This window comes from Myxine glutinosa, chromosome 14 (assembly GCF_964187855.1).
Source record: "Myxine glutinosa chromosome 14, kmMyxGlut1.1, whole genome shotgun sequence".
NCBI classification, from domain to species: domain Eukaryota; kingdom Metazoa; phylum Chordata; class Myxini; order Myxiniformes; family Myxinidae; genus Myxine; species Myxine glutinosa.
Genome location: NC_136274.1, coordinates 70421764 through 70443993, shown reverse-complemented (window position 1 = coordinate 70443993; position 22230 = coordinate 70421764). Strand labels below are relative to the sequence as shown.

The following is a 22230-nucleotide window of genomic DNA, read 5'->3' as shown; positions in this document are numbered from 1 at the left end:
AAAAGTAGCAATTGAAGGTCACATCTAAGCTCATGCAGTTTGCCAGTTGAGCAAAACGTATCCACATAATCCTTGAATGTTGAGTTGGTGTTCTGTCAAATGTGATACGGAATCAAGCCCCTGTTGATGATGACAGTGTCATGTCAGAGACAACAAGACAGAAGGAGGACCCTGTGTCTGAATATATTAAGGGATTTTCAGCCAGCAGAAAATGAAGGAGATCAGACTTACTAGTGGCAGAAACAGTGAGAGCCGCTGGAATATCCTCAAACTCAGAATCAAAGACCACTTGCAGATCGATCCTCCTGTCGGGTTGTGAAGGACACCACCAAGGCACCCAGAAAGGATGCATGGCCCTTGAATATCTGGGCTTTCTATCCCGCTGCTGTTTTCTTCCTTGTCAACCTCCCCTGGTAGAAGTTTAGCTTCAGATTTCTCACAGCTTGCTTCAGGTCATCGGTTTCTCAGATCAGTTTGGTGTAGCCTTCGTATTGTGTCTAAGCTGCCTCTTCAAACTGGAACACACCTTGAGCGACATTTTCGCTTTAACATGCGCATCCATCCAGAGTAACGAGTTCTTTGGAACGTTCCTTGAACTGGTTGTTTGGCCTTAAGACCACCAAATGTTCTCGAAGGAGTGCCTCAAACTGCACTTGTGAGGCTGGGTTCTCATTGTGGTGAAAGACGTCTGCATCCGAAGATTGAAAACCAGTGCCATCTGCAAACTGTTGGAGGAGAGCTCCCACCAGCGGTACAATCAATGTCCATTTCTCTATTGCCTTATTCTATTGCCTTATTTCTCTATTGATGACTCTATTGCTGCAGGCTTTTATGTCAGGCCAATCACCCCTCCTGCTCCCTTCAGTTCCTTGATTCCCTGTTCCAATACTTGGTCAGTTCGCAGTGCGAAATACCTCCTCGTTTTGCTGATGTCCCACATTCCGGCATCAAATTGAGCTTGGACAATTGGTGGGAGACATTCCGTATCCCTGAGCTCCCAATGATGTTTCCCCATCATTTTCAATACATATTAATACATAATCATTGATTGACGTATTTCTGAAATGTCCTGGGGGTGGGGGGGAGGTGGGGGGGGGGGGGGGGCTCCAAGGGCATAAGGGAGGAAAATTTGCGGTGTGTTTTTGGGCACGATCATTTGGTCTTGAGAATAATTTTCGTTTGATGCATCATTTGTGAGAATCGGTCCTTAAACCTGGAAGTTACAAGATGCACTACTCTCTGGGGGACCCGAGGGACAAAGGGGCCATCCAGGGGAGTAAGGGGACAATTTTTTGTGCTTTCCTCAAGAATACATTTAGGAAAAAAAATTGCTTTTGGCACAACCTGTAAATGTCATGCATATTTATTAGGGTGAGGGTCCCCTACTACTTGCAGATAGATCTGTGACATGTCGCAGGTGAGAAAAAGCAAAACAACAAAAAACATTTATACGAGGGTCAATCAATAAGTAACCTTAAAATGGCGATAGAAATTCGAGAATGTAATGTGTATAGTTGTAGATGACATATGTTATATCTATGGGTAAGAGTCATGTTTTGCCTGTTTTAGATCTGGCAACATTGAGCATATGATGTCAGTCGAGCAGTTCCAAGATGGCGACTCACTTAGAAGCATGCACCAGGGAGGAGCGACGTTCTGTCATCCGTTTATTGGGAAGTGAGGGTGTGAATCCCAGTGAAATCCATCGCAGAATGAAGATGCAATATGGTGACGCATGTTTATTGCTGCAGCAGGTGTATGACTGGGACAGGATGTTTAAACGTGGAGTGTCCAATGTGGCAGACACTGCTCGCTCGGGCCGGCCTCACACAGCCGACACACCAGAAATGGTTGCAGGAGTTGAGAGCGTGCTCAGGGAAAACTGTCGCATTACCCTGGATGAAGTGGTCTCCGAATTGAACATTAGCCATGGTTCAGCACACCATATCATTCACAACTTGCTGGGGTTCCACAAAGTGTCTGCAAGGTGTGTGCCGAGACAACTCACACCCGAACTGAAAGAACGGTGAGTGGACGCATGTGAAGAACTTCTGTGACATTACGAAACAGAAGGCGACACTTTCTTACAGCGCATAGTGACATTGGGGGTGAAAGATGGGTCGACTACATTCCGCCAGAAACAAAGAGGGCAAGCAAAGGGTGGCGCCATTAACTTCACCGAAGCCCAAAAAATTCCGCACACAGCCGTCCACTGGAAAAGTGATGCTGATGCTCTTCTGGGATAGCCGAGGCCCACTTGTAGAACATTACATGCCCAGGAGGACCACAATCACGAGTGCATCATACTGCGACCTCCTTAACAATCATTTGAAACCAGCAATCAGATCAAAACGTCGTGGACTACTCACTACCGGTATTTTGCTGCAGGAAGACAATGCTCGACCCCATACTGCCCATGCAACAGCTGCAACAATCGAGGACCTGCATTTTGAGTGTCTTCCACATCCACCCTACTCGCCAGACCTCGCCCCTTCGGATTACCACATCTTTGGGTGACTTAAAGAGGCGCTTGGTGGAACCACTTTCCGATCTGACGAAGAGGTCCAAGAGGCAGTGCACGAATGGCTACACGAGCAGCCAAAATGTTTTTTCTCGGGGAATCCAGGCCTTAGTAACGCGCTGGAAAAAATGCATTGAACGCAATAGAGATTATGTTGAAAAATAACAGTTGTTACACACGTACATGCAATAAACAAGTTGTGAAAATTATTTTAAGGTTACTTATTGACTGCCCTTCGTATATGTATATTTATATATATATACACTGAACAGCAAAAGAAACGTCAGTCAGAATCAATATTTTGGAGTCGAATTGAGATTCGAATTGAGATTTAGGATCAACATGAAACATTACAGGTATGGTCACCACAGTTCAAACAATAATGTGAAATGTTCTGAATAAGAAAAACACAAGACCAGGTGAGAACAAGGGAGGTCAAAATCAGTATCTTGTGTGACCTCCGTGAGCATTGATGACAGCCATACATTGTCTGTACATGGAGTGGATTAATCGGTTGATGAAGGCATTTGCCACTTGAGCCCACACTCTGAGAAACGCCTGACTGAGTTGAGCTGCAGTTGTCGGCCTTGGTCGAACGTCATTCAGTCTTCTTTGAACCTCGTCCCACAAGTGCTCTATTGGGTTTAAATCGGGGCTGAGCACAGGCCAGTGCATGGTTTGCATGCCATTCTGTTGCAGGAAGTCCCTTGTTGCTCTGGCAGCGTGGGCACGGGCGTTATCCTGCTGGAAGACATGATTTCCGTGACGTCCAAAATGTGGCACAATGTGAGGTCTGAGGACTTGATCGATGTAGCGAGCAGCTGTGACACCATTGCCTCTTCCTGGACCAATATTCTGGAACACCACAGGACCGACTTTGTGATTGAGAGCAATAGCACCCCATACCATGATGTTTGGACCACCCCACGAGTCTCTTTCCATCACACAGTCATCTGAGTAGCGTTCCCCACGTCTACGCCAAACTCTCACTCTGGCATCTGCCGTGGAAACACAGTTTCGGCTTTCGTCTGAGAAAAGAACGGTTCTCCACTGCGGGTAACGCCAATTTTGATGCTGTGTGGCCCACTGTAGTCGGTCACGGCAGTGTCGAGCTATAAGAATGGGGCCACGATACGGCCTGTGACAACGGACATCCCTGTTCTTCAAACGTCGATGGACTGTATCACCACTAATGTGTCTCTGGTGGGTTCCAACTGTTTGTCTTGCAGTTTCTGTAGCCCTGGTAAAGCGATCTTGGATGTGATGACGCACAATCTGTCGATCCTGTCGTGGTGTTGTTACCCTCGGTCTGCCACTGCATGGGCGGGCATCGGTGCTGTTGGTGGCCTGGTATCGTTCCTGTAACCTGTAGATGGTTCTCACGTTGACATGGAAAGCATTGGCAACCATTCGTGCAGTCTGTCCAGCATGCAATCTTCCAATAGCCTGGTCTCTCTGAATCCTCATAAGTCTGGGCATGGCGCTGGCATCGAAACACGAATGATGAACACACGTTTTGGGGTGCCTTTTATAGGGAAAGTCACAAGGAGACGCACATGCATTTTGATTTCCATGGGAATCATGCACGACTTTGTACCATGGTCGTTTTTTTCTCTGCGTTTTGGTGACCTGTTTTTATCCACGTGTGCACCACTGTCGGTAGTTAGGATTAAATTTAGATACAGACTAATGTAAATAACGAGATATCTAAACGAAATGCATTGATATTTCTATGGGAAATGTTCAGGAAACCGAAACTCGCGGTTGGTCCATCGTGCACGGGTGAAGGAGCAAGGTGCCTGGATGGAGCCACATGGGATATTCTCAGACCCAACACCATGCAAACAAGACAACAAATAAAATGCACAATAATTAATTTAATAAAGTAAATCAAAATATATAAATGAACGGTGAGGTAAATCTAATTCCTAATGTGAGACATCTCCATTCAGACACAAATACACAACACGGGGGAAAGACAATAAAAATAAACGGTTTTCTTTTTTTGGGCCAGTACTCAACTCCAGTCCAAAATGCACCTGGGAGCTTGATGGTTGCAGCAGTCCGTGCAGCCACCCATGCGGGAAACGCCCAGGCGTCAGCAAGCAGTCAACCAGCCTTTCCTCGCTTCCACTGCCAAGTGAGACGCGGCTCTCTGCTCCCCCGAAAAGCACCGAGTCAAACAACACCACCTCCTCCAATGTTGCAAATGTTCAGAGCTCACAGAGTTCACAGGTCCGAAAGAGCGACTGAGCGATTCTTCTTCCTCTCCCTCAAACCTTCCTGCTCTGACATCACACTGGCCAATCACCGATCTCCATTACATCACTCCATGTCCTCCCGACCAATGACAAAGCTTAGGGCGTGGCCTGTCGGTTACGATAGCATGGAGGCAGAGTTTAGCCGTCGTTTGGGACTGTTTGGCTTCTGTCGATAATTGTCAGTTAATGGACGTTTGTTGTTGTTTAAACGGATGGTTTTATGGCTGGCCTTGTTGCAATTATAAAAAAAACAAAGGGAAAAATCACAGAAGGCAATCACATACTGGGAGAAACAGCCTTAGACCCTACCAAGTTAACATAGCTCCATCCCCTGTGTGAAGACACGTAAACGATCTTAAACCCAGTTTTTCCCTACTTGAATACATCGAGATGTCTCCTACTCGTACACGGTCCATGCTACACCTATACGATCCTACCTCTACTATGGCATTTCATCCTCTACCCCCACAAACATAACAATATATATATATATATATATATATATATATATATATATATATATATATATATATATATATATATATATATATATATATAACTGTAAGAAATAGTAGAAACTCCAAAGTACGAGCAGGGCGTCTCATTTGTATTGAATAAATAATCGTTAGATTAAATAAGACGCGGACGTAGCTTCAGGACATCGATCTTTAATTGTCGACAAGCTTTCGACCAACAAAGGTCTTCTTCTGAGTCTACAAAAACAGTAGGCATGTATATCAGTCAAGTATGTATGGTGATATGTGTGTGAGATGTGTGATGTGTGTAGAAAATGCATACAGAAGGAAGAGCCACGCCAAAGTTCACTCACCAGCCCCAAGTTCAACGGAAGTGACCGTTTGCGTTAGTTAGGGTGCACGTGCATATACAAATATAGAGATATACATACATAAACACACAAGCATATATTCATATCCCATTTATATTCATATAATATATTTATATATTTATATAAATGACATATAAAGGTAGAATGAATGAATGAATGAATGAATGAATGATGAATGAATGAATGAATGGGTTACGGTTAACAATTTGATTGGGTTGATGTTGGAACATGCTTTAGTCATCAAAATTTATGCCATGAGGGACTTTTGTCCGAAGTTTGTGTATCCAAAAGGACTCACGTTTCAGAATCGTGGTGTGTGATCGATTTGTGATTGATTCAATGGCAGAGATCTGAATGTCATTTATAGAGTGATCCGGTTGATTAAAGTGTATCGTGTAAGGTAGAGATTTGCCCTGACTGGTGTGGAAGTTATTGATTTCTGACCGGGTGTTATTAAATCGTGTGTAGAGTGTATTCTCAGTTTTTCCAACATATTGTTTGGTGCACTTTTGGCAAGTGATTAGGTATATGACCCATGTAGATTTGCAGTTCATATAGGAGGTGATGGGGAATTTTTGTCCAGTGCTAGAACTACAGAATTTGTTTCCTTCTAGTAAATGCTTGTGAATAATGCATTTTTTTGCTGTGCATTTATAGAAGCCAGGGATCCTAGTTTCTTTGTTGTGGGGCTGTGGGTGCTTTGCTTTTACCAAGAGGTCCCTGAGTGTCCGACCACGTCGAAATGATGTTAGTGGAGGTTGAGGAAATGTGGTGCCGAGTGTTTCTGATTGATGGAGGAGAGGAAGGGCCTTATTCAGAATACTTGGCAATTGGGATGAGGTAGCAGAGTAGGTGGTTACCAGTGGGACACGGTTAGTTGCAGGTTTGGGTTTGTAAGTCAGAAGGTCTGCTCTCGGTATGTGTTTTGCTATGGACGGACATTTGCTATGCACTCGGTTTTTCAACGGACGACATTACATTCAAACTCAAGGTACCGCTATGGGTACCCCTGTTGCACCATCGTACGCTAACATCTTCATGGGAATGATAGAGGCCAAGATCAATGCACAACCTCATCACGGAATCTTGGACAAATCCTGGGTACGTTATATTGATGACATCCAGTTCATCTGGTCAAAATCCCCCCGTAGTCTCGCACAATTCCAAAATGAATTAAATTTGATTCATCCGACCATCAAGTTCACATTCGACAGCTCACAGTCCGAAGTTCACTTTCTAGACACATCACTCACGCTTCAAAATAACAGACTCGAAACAGAACTATACACCAAACCAACAGACACTCACTCTTACCTTCTCCCTTCTTCATCTCATCCTAAACATACAATTGCAAGCATACCATACAGTCAAGCACTCAGAGTAAGACGCATTTGCTCAACAGAAATGGCAGAAGAAACTTCTCTCTGCCAATTAGAAACACACTTCATTGCAAGAAACGATGACCCTCACTCTGTGAAAGAAGCAATAACCCGAGCAAAACACATACCGAGAGCAGACCTTCTGACTTACAAACCCAAACCTGCAACTAACCGTGTCCCACTGGTAACCACCTACTCTGCTACCTCATCCCAATTGCCAAGTATTCTGAATAAGGCCCTTCCTCTCCTCCATCAATCAGAAACACTCGGCACCACATTTCCTCAACCTCCACTAACATCATTTCGACGTGGTCGGACACTCAGGGACCTCTTGGTAAAAGCAAAGCACCCACAGCCCCACAACAAACAAACTAGGATCCCTGGCTTCTATAAATGCACAGCAAACAAATGCATTATTCACAAGCATTTACTAGAAGGAAACAAATTCTGTAGTTCTAGCACTGGACAAAAATTCCCCATCACCTCCTATATGAACTGCAAATCGACATGGGTCATATACCTAATCACTTGCCAAAAGCGCACCAAACAATATGTTGGAAAAACTGAGAATACACTCTACACACGATTTAATAACACCCGGTCAGAAATCAATAACTTCCACACCAGTCAGGGCAAATCTCTACCTTACACGATACACTTTAATCAACCGGATCACTCTATAAATGACATTCAGATCTCTGCCATTGAATCAATCACAAATCGATCACACACCACGATTCTGAAACGTGAGTCCTTTTGGATACACAAACTTCGGACAAAAATCCCTCATGGCATAAATTTTGATGACTAAAGCATGTTCCCACATCAACCCAATCAAATTGTTAACCGTAACCCATTCATTCATTCATTCATTCATTCATCATTCATTCATTCATTCATTCTACCTTTATATGTCATTTATATAAATATATAAATATATTATATGAATATAAATGGGATATGAATATATGCTTGTGTGTTTATGTATGTATTGAAGGAACTGCGCTCCAACGCGGGTCGAAAGAATTGACGCGACCAAAGACGGAATTCGTCCGAGTTGCTTTATTGAAACAAAACAGCTCAGGTATTCTGACAAGCCCGTTTATCGGGCAACAATATATATACACATTTATGTCGGGAAGTTTGCCCGGCAAAAGCTATACCGGGCATGCCCGGGTGTCAAGGGCGAGCCTTGGAAAGGCGAGTCTGGACCTGCCCGGGCGTGTTTGGCTGCGGCCTGGCAAGTCGAGGCTGGGCGTGCCCGGGCGCTCTGGGCGAGCCCTGGAAAGGCGATAGCGGGCATGCCCGGACGCTCTGGGCGAGCCCTGAAAAGGCGATAGCGGGCATGCCCGGACGCTCTGGGCGAGCCCTGGAAAGGCGAGAGCGGGCATGCCCGGGAAAGACGAGACCGGGCGTGCCCGGGAGGTTCGGGCGTGCCCGGGAACAGTGAGTCCGGGCATGCCCGGGAGAGGCGCGTCTGGCCGTGTTCTGGCCGGTGCAAGGCGATTGTGTGCATCCAGCGGTAACCGCTACACACGCCCCTCCAGAATCGACCTGCACCGGCAGGGTCAATTTAAGGGGGGTCCGGATGACCCGGCCGAAGCGACCACTGGAGGGTCGTGGGGAGGGGTCCGACGTGGTGGTGGGTGGTCGAGCGGGGGGAACTGTGGACGGGGGGCGGCCTCGCCGCGGAGGAAGGGCCAACCGTGGTGGTCGGTCGACGTCCATGTGCGCCGGTTTGAGGCGGTCCACAGAAATCCGGTCCGGCCAGCCGCCGAAGTCGACGATGAAAGACTTGTCGCCCCGTCGCAGGACCCGGAAGGGCCCGTCGTACGGCGGCCGGAGTGGCCCCCGGTGCGCGTCATGACGCACAAAGACGTACTCCGCTGTGCGAAGCGCCGGGGGGACGGAGGACTGGGGGCCACCGTGGCGGGACGTCGGCACGGGGGCAAATCGTCGGGCGGCCTCCTGGAGGTCCGAGCGCTGGCGAGCGGCGGACCAGGGACTGGTAGCGTCGGGCACGAATTCGCCCGGGACGCAGAGCGGCTGGCCGTAGACGAGCTCGGCGGCGGACGCCTGGAGGTCTTCCTTGGGGGCCGTGCGAAGGCCCAAAAGGACCCACGGCAGCCGGTCGGCCCAACCGTCGTCCTGAAGGCCAGCCATGAGTGCGGCCTTCATGGAGCGGTGAAACCGCTCGCACAACCCGTTGGCTTGGGGGTGGTAGGCCGTGGTGCGGTGCAGCGTGACCCCCAACGAACGGGCGACCGCGCCCCAAAGCTCAGACGTGAACTGTGGGCCGCGGTCGGACGAGATGTCCGCTGGTGCGCCGAAGCGCGCGACCCAGGTGGTGATGAACGCCTGCGCCACGTCGGCGGTGGTGGTGGAGGCGAGGGGCACGGCCTCCGGCCACCTGGTGGTCCTGTCCACCATGGTGAGCAGGTGGGTGAACCCCCGCGAGGGGGGCAGGGGACCCACCAGGTCCACGTGGACGTGGTCGAAACGCCGTTCAGGCACGGAGAAAGGTGCCAGCGGGGCCTGGGTGTGGCGGTGGACCTTGACCCGCTGGCAGGCCGTGCAGGCGTTGGCCCAGTCGCGGATGTTTCGTCGAAGGCCGTGCCAGACGAAACGCGCCGACACCAGCTTCTGAGAAGCTTTCCGGCCCGGGTAAGAAAGGTCGTGGATGGAGGCGAAGATGCGGCGCTGCCAGGAAACGGGCACGATGGGGCGAGGCTGGCCCTGGGAGACGTCGCAGAGCAGGACGGTGCCCGCGAAGGGAATGTCGGCCAGGCGGAGGCCCGTGTCCGCCGCACGGAGTGCCTGCACCGAGGCGTCGGTGGTCTGGTCGGCCGCCATGAGCGCGAAGTCCACGCCGAGGTGGACCGCGTTCGCGCTGGCCCGAGAAAGACAGTCGGCCACGGCGTTGTCTTTGCCGGCGACGTGCCGGATGTCCGTGGTGAACTCCGACACGGCGGAGAGGTGGCGCTGCTGGCGGGCCGACCACGGCTCTGTGACCTTAGCCATTGCGTAGACCAACGGCTTGTGGTCGACGAAAGCCGTGAACGGGCGGCCCTCCAGGAGGTGTCGGAAATGGCGAATGGCCAGGAATAGCCCGAGCAGCTCGCGGTCGAACGTGCTGTAGTTTAACTCGTTCGGCCGGAGTTGCCGGCTGAAAAAAGCGAGTGGCTGCCAAACCACGTCCACCCATTGCTCATGGACGGTGCCCACTGCGTAGTTGGAGGCGTCCGTAGTGAGGGCGATGGGCGCGTTGAGCACCGGGTGAGCCAGCAGCGTTGCATCGGCGAGGGCCCGTTTGGCGCTGGCGAAGGCCGCGTCCATGGCCGCGGACCAAACAATGTCATGCTTGGCCGGCTTGCCCCGGAGGGCCTCGTAAAGGGGCCGCATGAGCTGAGCAGCGCGGGGCACGAATCGGTGATAAAAATTCACCATGCTGAGGAACTCTTGGAGGGCCTTGATGGAACGGGGACGCGGGAACGTGGTGATGGCCTCGACCTTGGTCTGCAGCGGCACGGCCCCGGTCTTGGTGATGCGGTGGCCCAAAAAGTCAACGGTCGTCGTGCCGAAGTGGCATTTGACCGGGTTGACAATTAATCCGTGCTCGCTGAGGCGACCGAACAGTGTTCGGAGGTGGAGGAGGTGCTCGGCGCGGGACGTGCTGGCGACGAGGATATCGTCCAGATGGACGAAAAGAAACGGCAGGTCGTGCAGCACGCAGTCCATCAAGCGCTGGAACGCCTGGGCCGCGTTCTTGAGGCCAAACGGCATCCGCAAAAATTCGAACAGGCCGAACGGCGTGATGACGGCCGTCTTCGGGACGTCGGCCGCCCAGACAGGTACCTGGTGGTAGCCCCGTATCAGGTCAATTTTCGAAAAGATGACCCGTCCCGCCAAATGGGCGGAAAAGTCCTGAATATGCGGGATCGGGTACCTGTCGGGGGTGGTAGCGTCGTTGAGACGGCGGTAGTCGCCACACGGGCGCCATCCACCCCCCGGCTTTGGCACGATGTGCAGTGGCGAGGCCCACGCGCTATCGGAGCGCCGCACGATGCCGAGGTGCTCCAACGCGTCGAACTCGGCCTTCGCCACGGCGAGCTTGGCCGGGTCGAGGCGGCGGGCCCTGGCGTAGACCGGCGGGCCCGTAGTGGGTATGTGGTGCTCGATCCCGTGCCGCACCGCGACGGCCGAAAACGTCGGCCGCGTGAGGGCCGGGAATTCCGCGAGCAGGCGAGCGAACTCGTTCGCTGCCGGGAGGGCGCACGCCAGTTCGGTCGGCGCAGAGCTGCTCATCGTGCACGCCAGGGAGCTGAAGGTCTCGGCGTTGACAAGGCGACGACGTTTGACGTTGACCAGCAGCCCGTGCGCACAGAGGAAGTCGGCGCCCAGCAAAGCCATGGGGACGCAGGCGGTCACAAAAGTCCATTGAAAACGCTGGCTGCCGAAGCAGAGGGTGACGACGCGTGGGCCGAAAGTGCGTATGGCCGAGCCATTAGCAGCGACCAAAGAGGGGCCGCAATCGGCGTCCCGCCTGTCCTGCTCGGAGGCGGGTATGACGCTCAGTTGGGCGCCGGTGTCACACAGGAAATGCCGCCCAGACGCTTTGTCCCGAATAAACAGCAAGTTGCCCGAGTGGCCGGCGCTCATGGCTGGGAATGAACGCCGGCCCGGCCGTTTCCCGACCTGCCGAAAGTGCACGGGGGCCGGCACGTCCAAGCCTTGTGTCCGAACCTGGCGTGGTAATAACACCACGCCCGGTCAGGTGGAGGCCCCGGCCGTCGTGTCGGAAGCGGGCGGTGCGTCGTGGCGGCCGCCAGTTGTACCGGCAGTTCGGCCTCCAACCGCGCAGGGCGCTCGGGCGTCGTGGGCGTCGCCTCGGACGGCGGCGGGCTCCAGGTAACCGCGCCGATGTGCTGGCCCGCCGAGGAGATCTTATCGGCTTCCCTGGCGAGGGCGCGGGAATCCGTGATCAACGTGCCAGCCAGGGCGAGGCGTACCGGGTGAGGCAGCTGGCGAAGGAACAGCTCGCGGAACAGAAAATCTTGAGAGTGCTCACCGAGCAACGAGAGCATATAGTCCATGCGCTCTGACGGGCGCGTGTCGCCGAGCTCGGGCAGAGCGAGCAGGCGCCGTGCGCGTGCTGCCGGTGAGAGGGCGAAAGCGTCGAGGAGGAGTGTCTTCAGCGCGTCGTATTTGTCAGCAGCCGGCGGGTGCTCGAGGAGGCTCAAGGCGCGGGCCGCGGTGGCGGAACCGAGCACCGCCACAACATGGTGGAAGCGGGTGTCGTCCGCGGTGATGCCTCGCAGGGCGAACTGAGAGTCCGCCTGAGCGAACCAAACAGCCGCGTGAGCCTCCCAGAAGGTAGGCAGTTTAAGCGTCACTGCCGTATCCATGTCCGTAGGTCACCAATGAAGGAACTGCGCTCCAACGCGAGTCAAAAGAATTGACGCGACCAAAGACGGAATTCGTCCGAGTTGCTTTATTGAAACAAAACAGCTCAGGTATTCTGACAAGCCCGTTTATCGGGCAGCAATATATATACACATTTATGTCGGGAAGTTTGCCCGGCAAAAGCTATACCGGGCATGCCCGGGTGTCAAGGGCGAGCCTTGGAAAGGCGAGTCTGGACCTGCCCGGGCGTGTTTGGCTGCGGCCCGGCAAGTCGAGGCTGGGCGTGCCCGGGCGCTCTGGGCGAGCCCTGGAAAGGCGATAGCGGGCATGCCCGGACGCTCTGGGCGAGCCCTGGAAAGGCGATAGCGGGCATGCCCGGACGCTCTGGGCGAGCCCTGGAAAGGCGAGAGCGGGCATGCCCGGGAAAGACGAGACCGGGCGTGCCCGGGAGGTTCGGGCGTGCCCGGGAACAGTGAGTCCGGGCATGCCCGGGAGAGGCGCGTCTGGCCGTGTTCTGGCCGGTGCAAGGCGATTGTGTGCATCCAGCGGTAACCGCTACAGTATATCTCTATATTTGTATATGCACGTGCACCCTAACTGTAACGCAAACGGTCACTTCCGTTGAACTTGGGGCTGGTGAGTGAACTTTGGCGTGGCTCTTCCTTCTGTATGCATTTTCTACACACATAACACATCTCACACACATATCACCATACATACTTGACTGATATACATGCCTGCTGTTTTTGTAGACTGAGAAGAAGACCTTTGTTGGTCGAAAGCTTGTCGACAATTAAAGATCGACGTCCTGAAGCTACGTCCGCGTCTTATTTAATCTAACGATTATATATATATATATGTATATATATATATATATATATATATATATATATATATATATATATATATATATATATATATATATATATATATATACATACTAGCTGCGCTCGCCTCACCACGCGTCGTTACAGAGGAACCGGCTTGTTTTAGCTGAGGATAATGACTGTACCTGAGTTGCTCTATTGTCATGAATTTCACCAAACATAAAACAAACAATTATTTTGCACAAATGTATTTGTAGTGTTTGTGATATTACATTTTTATAAGCAATTTAGGTTGAATATTTAGGGTGAAAAAATAAAAACAAAAATTCAAAAAAGAACCCCTCAGCACATACATACGGGAGGGGAGCGTGCAGACTGGAAGTTTGGGACGATTACACCTCACCACCACGAAATTAAAAACACCTCACCACCACATAATTCAAAACACCTCACCACCACGAAATTAAAAACACCTCACCACCACATAATTCAAAACACTTCACCACCACATAATTCAAAACACCTCACAAACACGAAATTAGAAACACCTCACCACCAAGTAATTCAAAACACCTTACCACCACATAAATAAAAACACATCACCACCACGTAATTAAAAACACCTCACCATCACATAATTAAAAACACCTCACCACCACGCAATTCAAAACACCTCAGCACCACGTATTTCAAAACACCTCAGCACCACGTATTTCAAAACACCTCACCACCACGTAATTCAAAACACCTCACCACCATGTAATTAAAACACCTCAGCACCACGTATTTCAAAACACCTCAGCACCACGTAATCGAAAACACCTCACCACCATGTTATTAAAAACACCTCACCACCAAGTAATTCAAAACACCTCACCACCACGTATTTCAAAACACCTCACCACCACGTAATTCAAAACACCTCACCACCATGTAATTAAAACACCTCACCACCATGTAATTAAAACACCTCACCACCACGTAATTAAAAATACCTCACCACCAAGTAATTAAAAACACATCACCACCAAGTAATTAAAAACACCTCACCGCCACGTAATTCAAAACACCTCAGCACCACGTAATTCAAAACACCTCACCACCACGTAATTAAAAACACCTCACCACCACGTAATTCAAAACACCTCACCACCATGTAATTAAAACACCTCATCACCACATAATTAAGAACACCTCACCACCACGTAATTAAAAACACCTCACCACCATGTAATTCAAAACACCTCACCACTATGTAATTAAAACCCCTCACCACCACATAATTAAGAACACCTCACCACCACATAATTCAAAACACCTCACCACTATGTAATTAAAACCCCTCACCACCACATAATTAAGAACACCTCACCACCACATAATTCAAAACACCTCACCACCACATAATTCAAAACACCTCACCACCATGTAATTCAAAACACCTCAGCACTATGTAATTAAAACCCCTCACCACCACATAATTAAGAACACCTCACCACCACATAATTCAAAACACCTCACCACCACGTAATTCAAAACACCTCACCACCACGTAATTAAAAACACCTCACCACCACGTAATTCAAAACACCTCACCACCATGTAATTAAAACACCTCATCACCACATAATTAAGAACACCTCACCACCACGTAATTAAAAACACCTCACCACCATGTAATTCAAAACACCTCACCACTATGTAATTAAAATCCCTCACCACCACATAATTAAGAGCACCTCACCACCACATAATTCAAAACACCTCAGCACCACGTGATTCAAAACACCTCTCCACCACGTTATTAAAAACACTTCACAAACACAGAAACAAAAGTTTGACGGAGTAAGTAGTTCAGTGACAACACAGACACTGCCCAGATATGCAGATATTTTGAGAGATGACTGCACCTGAGTTGCTGTTTTGTCATGGTTTAAACCAATCATAATACAAACAATTATTTTGCACAAATGTATTTGTAATATACGTGACATTACATTTTATAAACAATTGAAGTTGAATATTTAAGTGGAAAAACATTTTCAAAACATATTTTAAAAATTCAATTTTTTTTTTAAAGGAAATACCCTTAGGACATACACACGGGAGAGGTAGGTGCATACCAGAAGTTTTGTAAGATTTCACAAAAGTTTGAGGGAGTAGTTCAGTAACAACACAGGACAGACACTGCACAGATATACAGTCACGTGAAAAAGTAAGTACACCCCATGTAAAGTTTTGACTTTTTCAACATATTTCAACATACAGCTATTTGATCTTCATTTCAACAATATTGATAGATAAAGGTGATATAATATAACAAATGTCATGAAACATTTACATTTTGTAGTCCATTGTATAATTTAAATAAATGTAAATGCAAATTTCGCATGTGGAAAAAGTAAGTACACCCTTGGCTCTAATAGGTGGTATTGCCCCCTTTGGCAGAAACAACCTCAAGTAGGCGTTTCTTATAACTGTCTACGAGTCTCTGACATCGACTGGGAGAAATTTTTGCCCACTCCTCCATGCAGAATTCTTTCAGCTGTGCGATGTTTGAGGGGTTTCTTGCATGCACAGCTCGTTTCAAATCCCCCCCACAACATCTCGATGGGATTTAAATGCCGGCTTTGACTTGGCCATTCCAGAACCCTCCATTTCTTTCTTTTCAGCCATTCCTTGGTGGATTTACTGGTATGTTTAGGGTCATTGTCATGTTGCAAGGTCCACCTTCGGCTGAGTTTCAACTTTCCGACAGGTGGCCTCACATTATCCTCAAGCACCCTCTGGTACAATGAAGAATTCATAGTGGATTCTATGATGGTGAGCTGCCCAGGCCCTGATGCAGCAAAGCTGCCCCAAACCATAATATTTCCACCACCATGCTTTACAGTTGGTATCAGGTTCTTGTGGTCAAATGCTGTCTTTGGTTTTCGCCAAACATGTCTTCTGGTGCTGTGGCTAAATAGCTCTACCTTTGACTCATCTGTCCAGAGCACATTGTTCCAGAAGTGCTGGTCTTTGCCGAGGTGTTCATTGGCAAACTTTAGTCTTGCCCTGATGTTCTTTCTGGACAGCAAAGGTTTCCTCCTGGCACACCTCCTATGTAGATCAAATTTGTGCAGCCTCTTTCTCATGGTGGACTCGTGCACTTTGACATCAACAGTGCCAAGAGCTACTTGTAGGTCCTGTGATGACATTCTGGGGTTCTTAGAGACTTCTTTCAGCATCTTGCGGTCTGCTCTCGGGCTGAACGTGCTGGGGCGGCCTGGCCTGAACAAGTTGGCAGTTGTTTGGAATCTTCTCCACTTGTAGATGATCTTCTGGACAGTGGAATGATTCATTTCAAATTGTTTGGAGATCTTTTTAAATCCCTTCCCAGACTCGTAGGCATCTATAACCTTCTTTCTGAAGGCCTCAGAGAGCTATTTTCATCTAGGCATGGTGACGCCGCACACTTCAACAACAAAGAGCAAACCAAACTAAATGTCTGAGGTTTAAATAAGACAGGTTCCTCCAAGATCCTCTCTAACGATGTTCTAATCATTTGAACCTGAGCTGGTGCATCTGATTCTAATTTTAGGTATTTGAAGTAGTGATAAATGTAGGGGTGTACTTATTTTTCCCACATGCGAAATTTGCATTTATGTTTATTTAAATTATACAATGGACTACAAAATGTAAATGTTTCATGATATTTGTTGTATTATATCACCTTTATCTATCAATATTGTTGAAATGAAGATCAAATAGCTGTATGTTGAAATATGTTGAAAAAGTCAAAACTTTACATGGGGTGTACTTACTTTTTCACGTGACTGTATATATAGATTGTATGTGAGGTGTATATATATTGTACAGTGTTTTATATGTGAAATCAAAGTTTGAAAAACATTTATTTTGGTGATGTCACAATTTACTCGCCATGTTCTCATCTTGTGTTGATGAAAAGTCACAATTCATAAAACTCCCACCTGTAATGCGTTAGTTTGAAACTCTCAATAAAATCTTCAAGTCAGAGGGAGGAATTGAAGGTGGGCAGTGATGAAAATTGAGGAATCAATTTGTTGTTGTTGCCTTCCATTATAAACTTACCAGTTCTTGTTCCTTTCTTTGTGCTGGATTACTTTATAGCCAAACTCTTCACCTTTATCACCTTTGAATATCAATGGTGTACCAATGTCAATATTGTAACCATTCACGTGCACTCCTGCAAATTGAAAAACATTATAAACAATTATATGGATCCATCAGTAAACAATTGTGAAATAAATCATTTCATCTTCGGCATTTTCTGTTGTGACATTAAGGCAAGTGAGATGGTTTAGATCGTTGGTGAATGCATGGTGTTAGAGGGGGAGTGGGATGGGGGTAATGTGAGGGGGGAGAGGAGGAGGGGGATGGTGGTGTGGGGGGAAGGGTGTGGTGGTGTGGGGGTGAGGATGGTGGGGTGGGGTGAGGGAGACGGTGGGTGGAGGGGGGAGGGGTGGTGGTGCGGGGGTAAGGGGGATGGTGAGGTGGGGCAGGGGGAATGGTGGGGCTGGGGGGAGATAGTGGTGAGAGGGGAAGGCGTGGTGGTGTGGGGTGGGGATGGTGGGGTGGGGTGAGGGAGACGGTGGGTGGAGGGGGGAGGGGTGGTGGTGCGGGGGTAGGGGGGATGGTGAGGTGGGGCAGGGGGAATGGTGGGGCTGGGGGGAGATGGTGGTGAGAGAGGAAGGCGTGGTGGTGTGGGGGCAGTAGGAGAGGGTGGGAAGAGGGGAGAGGAGAGGACATGGTTTGGTGGTGGTGTGGGGGAATGGTGGGGTGGGGGAAGGGGAATGGTGTGGTGGGGGAGTGATAAATTGTGGCGAGGGGGAAAGGCATGGTGGTGTGGCGGTGTGGGGGGGGGGGGGGGAGGTGGTGGCATGGAGGGGGGGTGGGGGGGAGGGGGAACTGAGACTGGGGGCAAAGGGATGTATTGTTGAATTGCCAACTTTCAAAGCAAAAGTCTAAATATTCCCTTTGCCCCTAATTATCCTACCCATATACAATACTCAGTACTGTAAATTTAATTGTAATTAAACATATGACGAAGCGAACGTGGAACTTATTCCTCTTAGATTGCATTAAAGTCTATTCCATTGCTCAGTGCACCAACATTAGATATCCTGATAAAAACGAGGCCATGGAGATGGAAATTTGGTTCGTGGTTTGTAGAAATTTTCAAACCCCAGCTCCTGCATATAAAGTCGTCTGTCCTGTCTGCTTGCATATTTAGGGTGAATTTCCCCAAGATTAATTTCTAATGCACAGCTGGATATTTTATTGCGCTTGTTCTGAATTGTGACAAAATGCAAAGTGATGCATTTTCCACATTTTTCTTGATATTAACCAAACCCTTCACATTTGGCTGTGTGTTTGGCACAAGATTAGCTAAAATCTCACGCTGTATGGTTTGGTTTCTTCCCCTAAATCATGTGGTTTAGGTACATTGGTTCGGTTAGGTGAAGTTAAGCCAATGAATTATCCAAATGGGTTACAGTTGCTTGGCAACGATTTCCACTTGAACCTCCTCTTTTCAGCCACAGGAGGAAATCTTAACAAGTGAACTGAGATGTAGGAGGCGATAACACATGAGCAAGCTGTACATTATCAGGCAGTAAAGACTCAGTGTCTGCAACTGAAGACGTTGATGGGAAAGCATCACCAGAAAGAGTGCACCAAAGTCTGTTTCTGAGAAAGCACGGATTTATTAATTTATTTGTGGATTCACTGCAATTCTGAAATCCAATAATACGTCAGCTGGCAAGAGGATACTGGAACTTTATCAGTGAAACACACATGGTTGGCGTATTGAAGTATCTGATCAACATTTCACATGCAAGGGCAGTGATGATTGTACAGACTTGGCATTTAATATAGAATTTTTTTTTTTCTTGACTTGGGTTTACTTTCTGAACTCAGTATATCAATCTGGTGAGTTTCTTTTACCCTTCGGTGATATTTTTGTTAAAAGAACCATGTCACGGATTGTCTGTCGCAGCAAGAAGTCAATAACAGGATTATATCACAGGTGGCGTGACAAAATGTACGTACAGGTACATTTGACGATTGGCTTCACAATCGGGTATATAAGGGTTGTTGCATTCTGTATTAGTGGAAAACAACTGCTGCACGTCTAGAAAAGTTATTGCCGCTTCCCCTGGAGATGGTCCGTCAACTCGACAATGCTGTTTGTCATTTAGTGGTGGCTTTACGAAATTCCGGCATGAAACAGCGTGCTATTGCTCGGCAGTATGGCATCACTCAAGGTCAGGTGTCAAAGATCCTGAAACGAAATGCTCAGACGGGTGTCCCTACTCCAATACCGAGGTCAGGACGTCCCCGCAGAACCACAAGGAGGGATGATCGCCAGCTGCACCGGTTAGTCTGCAATGGCCGTACCAGGTCAGCTAATAGGCTTAGGGCTGAGTGGCAGCAACTGACAAATGTGCCTGTATCCAGAAGGCTAGTCAACCAACGACTGGTTCAAGCAGGCTATCGTGCCAGGCGTCCCCTGAGAAAGCCACGTCTGACCAGACAACACCGCCAGCGCCGATTGCAGTGGGCCAGAGAGCACCGTCAATGGCAGCCAGGACACTGGAATCACGTGATCTTCAGTGACAAGTCTAGATTTCTGGTCTATCGTCAAGATGGCCATGTCCGAGTGCGCAGACAAGTGCATGAAGCCTACAACGAAGATTGTATAGTGCCAAGAGTCCAAGCTGGAGGTGGTGGGGTGACCGTTTGGGCTGCTTTTCATGCAGGGGGCAAAACTGACCTGGTTGTTCTGAATGGAAACCTGAACCAGTTCAAGCACAGGGCCATTCTGGAAGAAACATTGCTTCCATTTGTTCGTGCAGCCTTTCGAGGAAACTTTGTCTTCCAAGATGACAATGCACGGCCTCATCGTGCTCGCATGATCCAACACTTTCTTGCTGACCGTGGTGTAGAGCATATGGAGTGGCCTGCCATGTCCCCGGATATGAATCCGATAGAGAACTTGTGGGCAGAATTAACGCGTCAAATCGACAACGTGGACCAGCAGCCTGCCTCTATGCGTGAATTGCAGCAGGCTATTGTAACTGCATGGCAAGCGATTCCTGTCCAAACCTTGGCAAATCTCGTGAACAGCATGCCTCAACATGTACGTGCTCTCCTGAATTTTCGTGGGGGTTACACGAAGTACTGAACTGTAATTTTACTGTCCGTAATCCCAGTCGTAATTTAACTTTTGTTTTTGTTAAAAAAATTGTTTGGCTAATGTGCAAAATAAAGAGATACTTCTGGAAAACGCACAGAAGTTTAACACAGTACTGTCCGTGAATTGAGTTCGATATCAGTTTACATCACTTTCAATGATCAATTTATTTGTTTCGAAATGTCAAATGTGGTTTTTGTTTCTTTTAAAGGTCACATTAACAAAATCTAGAATAATTTCAACATAATTCCAATGAACTTTTGGTTCTAAGACATCTTGAAAAGTAAGTTCACCCCCACAAAAAAAATATTACATATTAAATGCCAAGTCTGTATTTGATGAACTATTTCCTTCACCTGAATTGACTTTTGACTCTATTTGGTAACAGAAATGCATTACATATGTGTGTATTTACATATATATATATTTTTGTATACTGAATCAAGGCTCGTGAAAGAGCTAACATTTACTTCACAAACAAATCAACAGACAAACAAAATATATAAAAAGAGGGAGCGGAAGACAAGATGGGGAGAGAAGGGGAAGCACACAAACACAACATTTGAGAGCAGGGAGATGTGTGGAAGGGAGAGGGCTTGGGGGGAGGAGGCGTGGGAAGGGGGGGGGGGGAGGGATAAGTATAAAACACAAGGACACCAAGGCCTTCCAGGACAGAAGTTGTTATTTCAAAAAAGTGGAATTGGGGTGAAATTAGCGGGGGTAGAAAAGATCAAGGTTTTGGATGGGGGAAGATAAGAGATGGTGGTGAACAGCTGTTTTAAAGACCTGGAGGGTGGAGTGGGATTGAAGAGAGTGAGGGAGTTTGTTCCAGAGGCGGGACAAAAGAGGAATGAAGGAGTGAAGGTGAGCGGAGAGTCTTGATTTTGGCAGTTTAACCATAAGAGGGTTGCAGGCAGATCTTGTGCGACCTGTAGGAATATTTGCGGGACAGAGCCCAAAGAGAGCTGGGGGGGGGGGGGGGGGGGCAAGGCCAGAGAGGAGTCGGTAGAAGACGGAAAGACCACCAACCTGCCTGCGGTGAGTGAGTGAGAGGCCCTTGGAGTTAGCTTCATCGCGGGAGATTCCAATGATTCTGAATGCTTTGGTTTCAACAGCGTGAAGACGAGCTAGGTGTGAGGCAGGAGCACCAGCCCAGAGGGGAGAGCAGTATTCCATTGAGCTGCGGATGAAAGCCTTGTATGTGGTGAGGAGCTCAGGCGTGCCAAGGAAGGACTTCGCACGACGGAGGATGCCTAGTCGGCGACTGGCTTTGGAGGCCAGATTTGAAATGTGGTTTTCCGAGGAAAGATCATGGCAGATAGTGAGACCCAAAAGCTTGAGTGACAGAACTTCTTGGAGAGGATTATTCAGAAAGTGGATGGGACGGTTGTCCAGTTGGTCTTTTCTGAGAGACATCGTAAGAGTGTGAGATTTGTCAGGATTGAAAGACATGTTCCACTTGTTTGCCCAGTCTGTGATTTTGTCGAGGTCTGCAGAGAGTGAGGAGGCTGCAGACTGCCGATCTGAGGGATGAAGAATGGAGCGACAGAGAGTAGAGTCATCAGCAAAGAGATAGAGAGGATTTACAAGAGAGTCAGAGAGATCATTGATGAAGACCAGAAACAGCACAGGGCCCAGAACACTGCCTTGGGGAACTCCAGCCTGAACAGGAAGAGGAGATGAGAGAAACCCATTCAGGGCCACACGTTGACTACGACTAGAGAGGAAGTCCGCCAGCCATGCGTGGAGATTTCCATGGATACCAAAAGAGGA

General features: G+C 48.5%; 1 protein-coding gene across 3 annotated transcripts in view; it reads right to left on the bottom strand.

The window, feature by feature from the left end:
• LOC137439888 (integrin alpha-X) overlaps positions 1–22230 on the bottom strand; it is a 175630-nt gene that overhangs the window by 99331 nt on the left and 54069 nt on the right. For all 3 annotated transcript variants that reach the window (XR_010987014.2, XM_068136092.2, XM_068136093.2), the window contains one exon: positions 17334–17448. Coding sequence is in view for 2 of the 3 variants with exons in the window: in XM_068136092.2 (XP_067992193.2) it covers positions 17334–17448 (115 nt within the window). In the remaining variant the exon portion in view is untranslated. The remainder of the gene's footprint in view (positions 1–17333; positions 17449–22230) is intronic.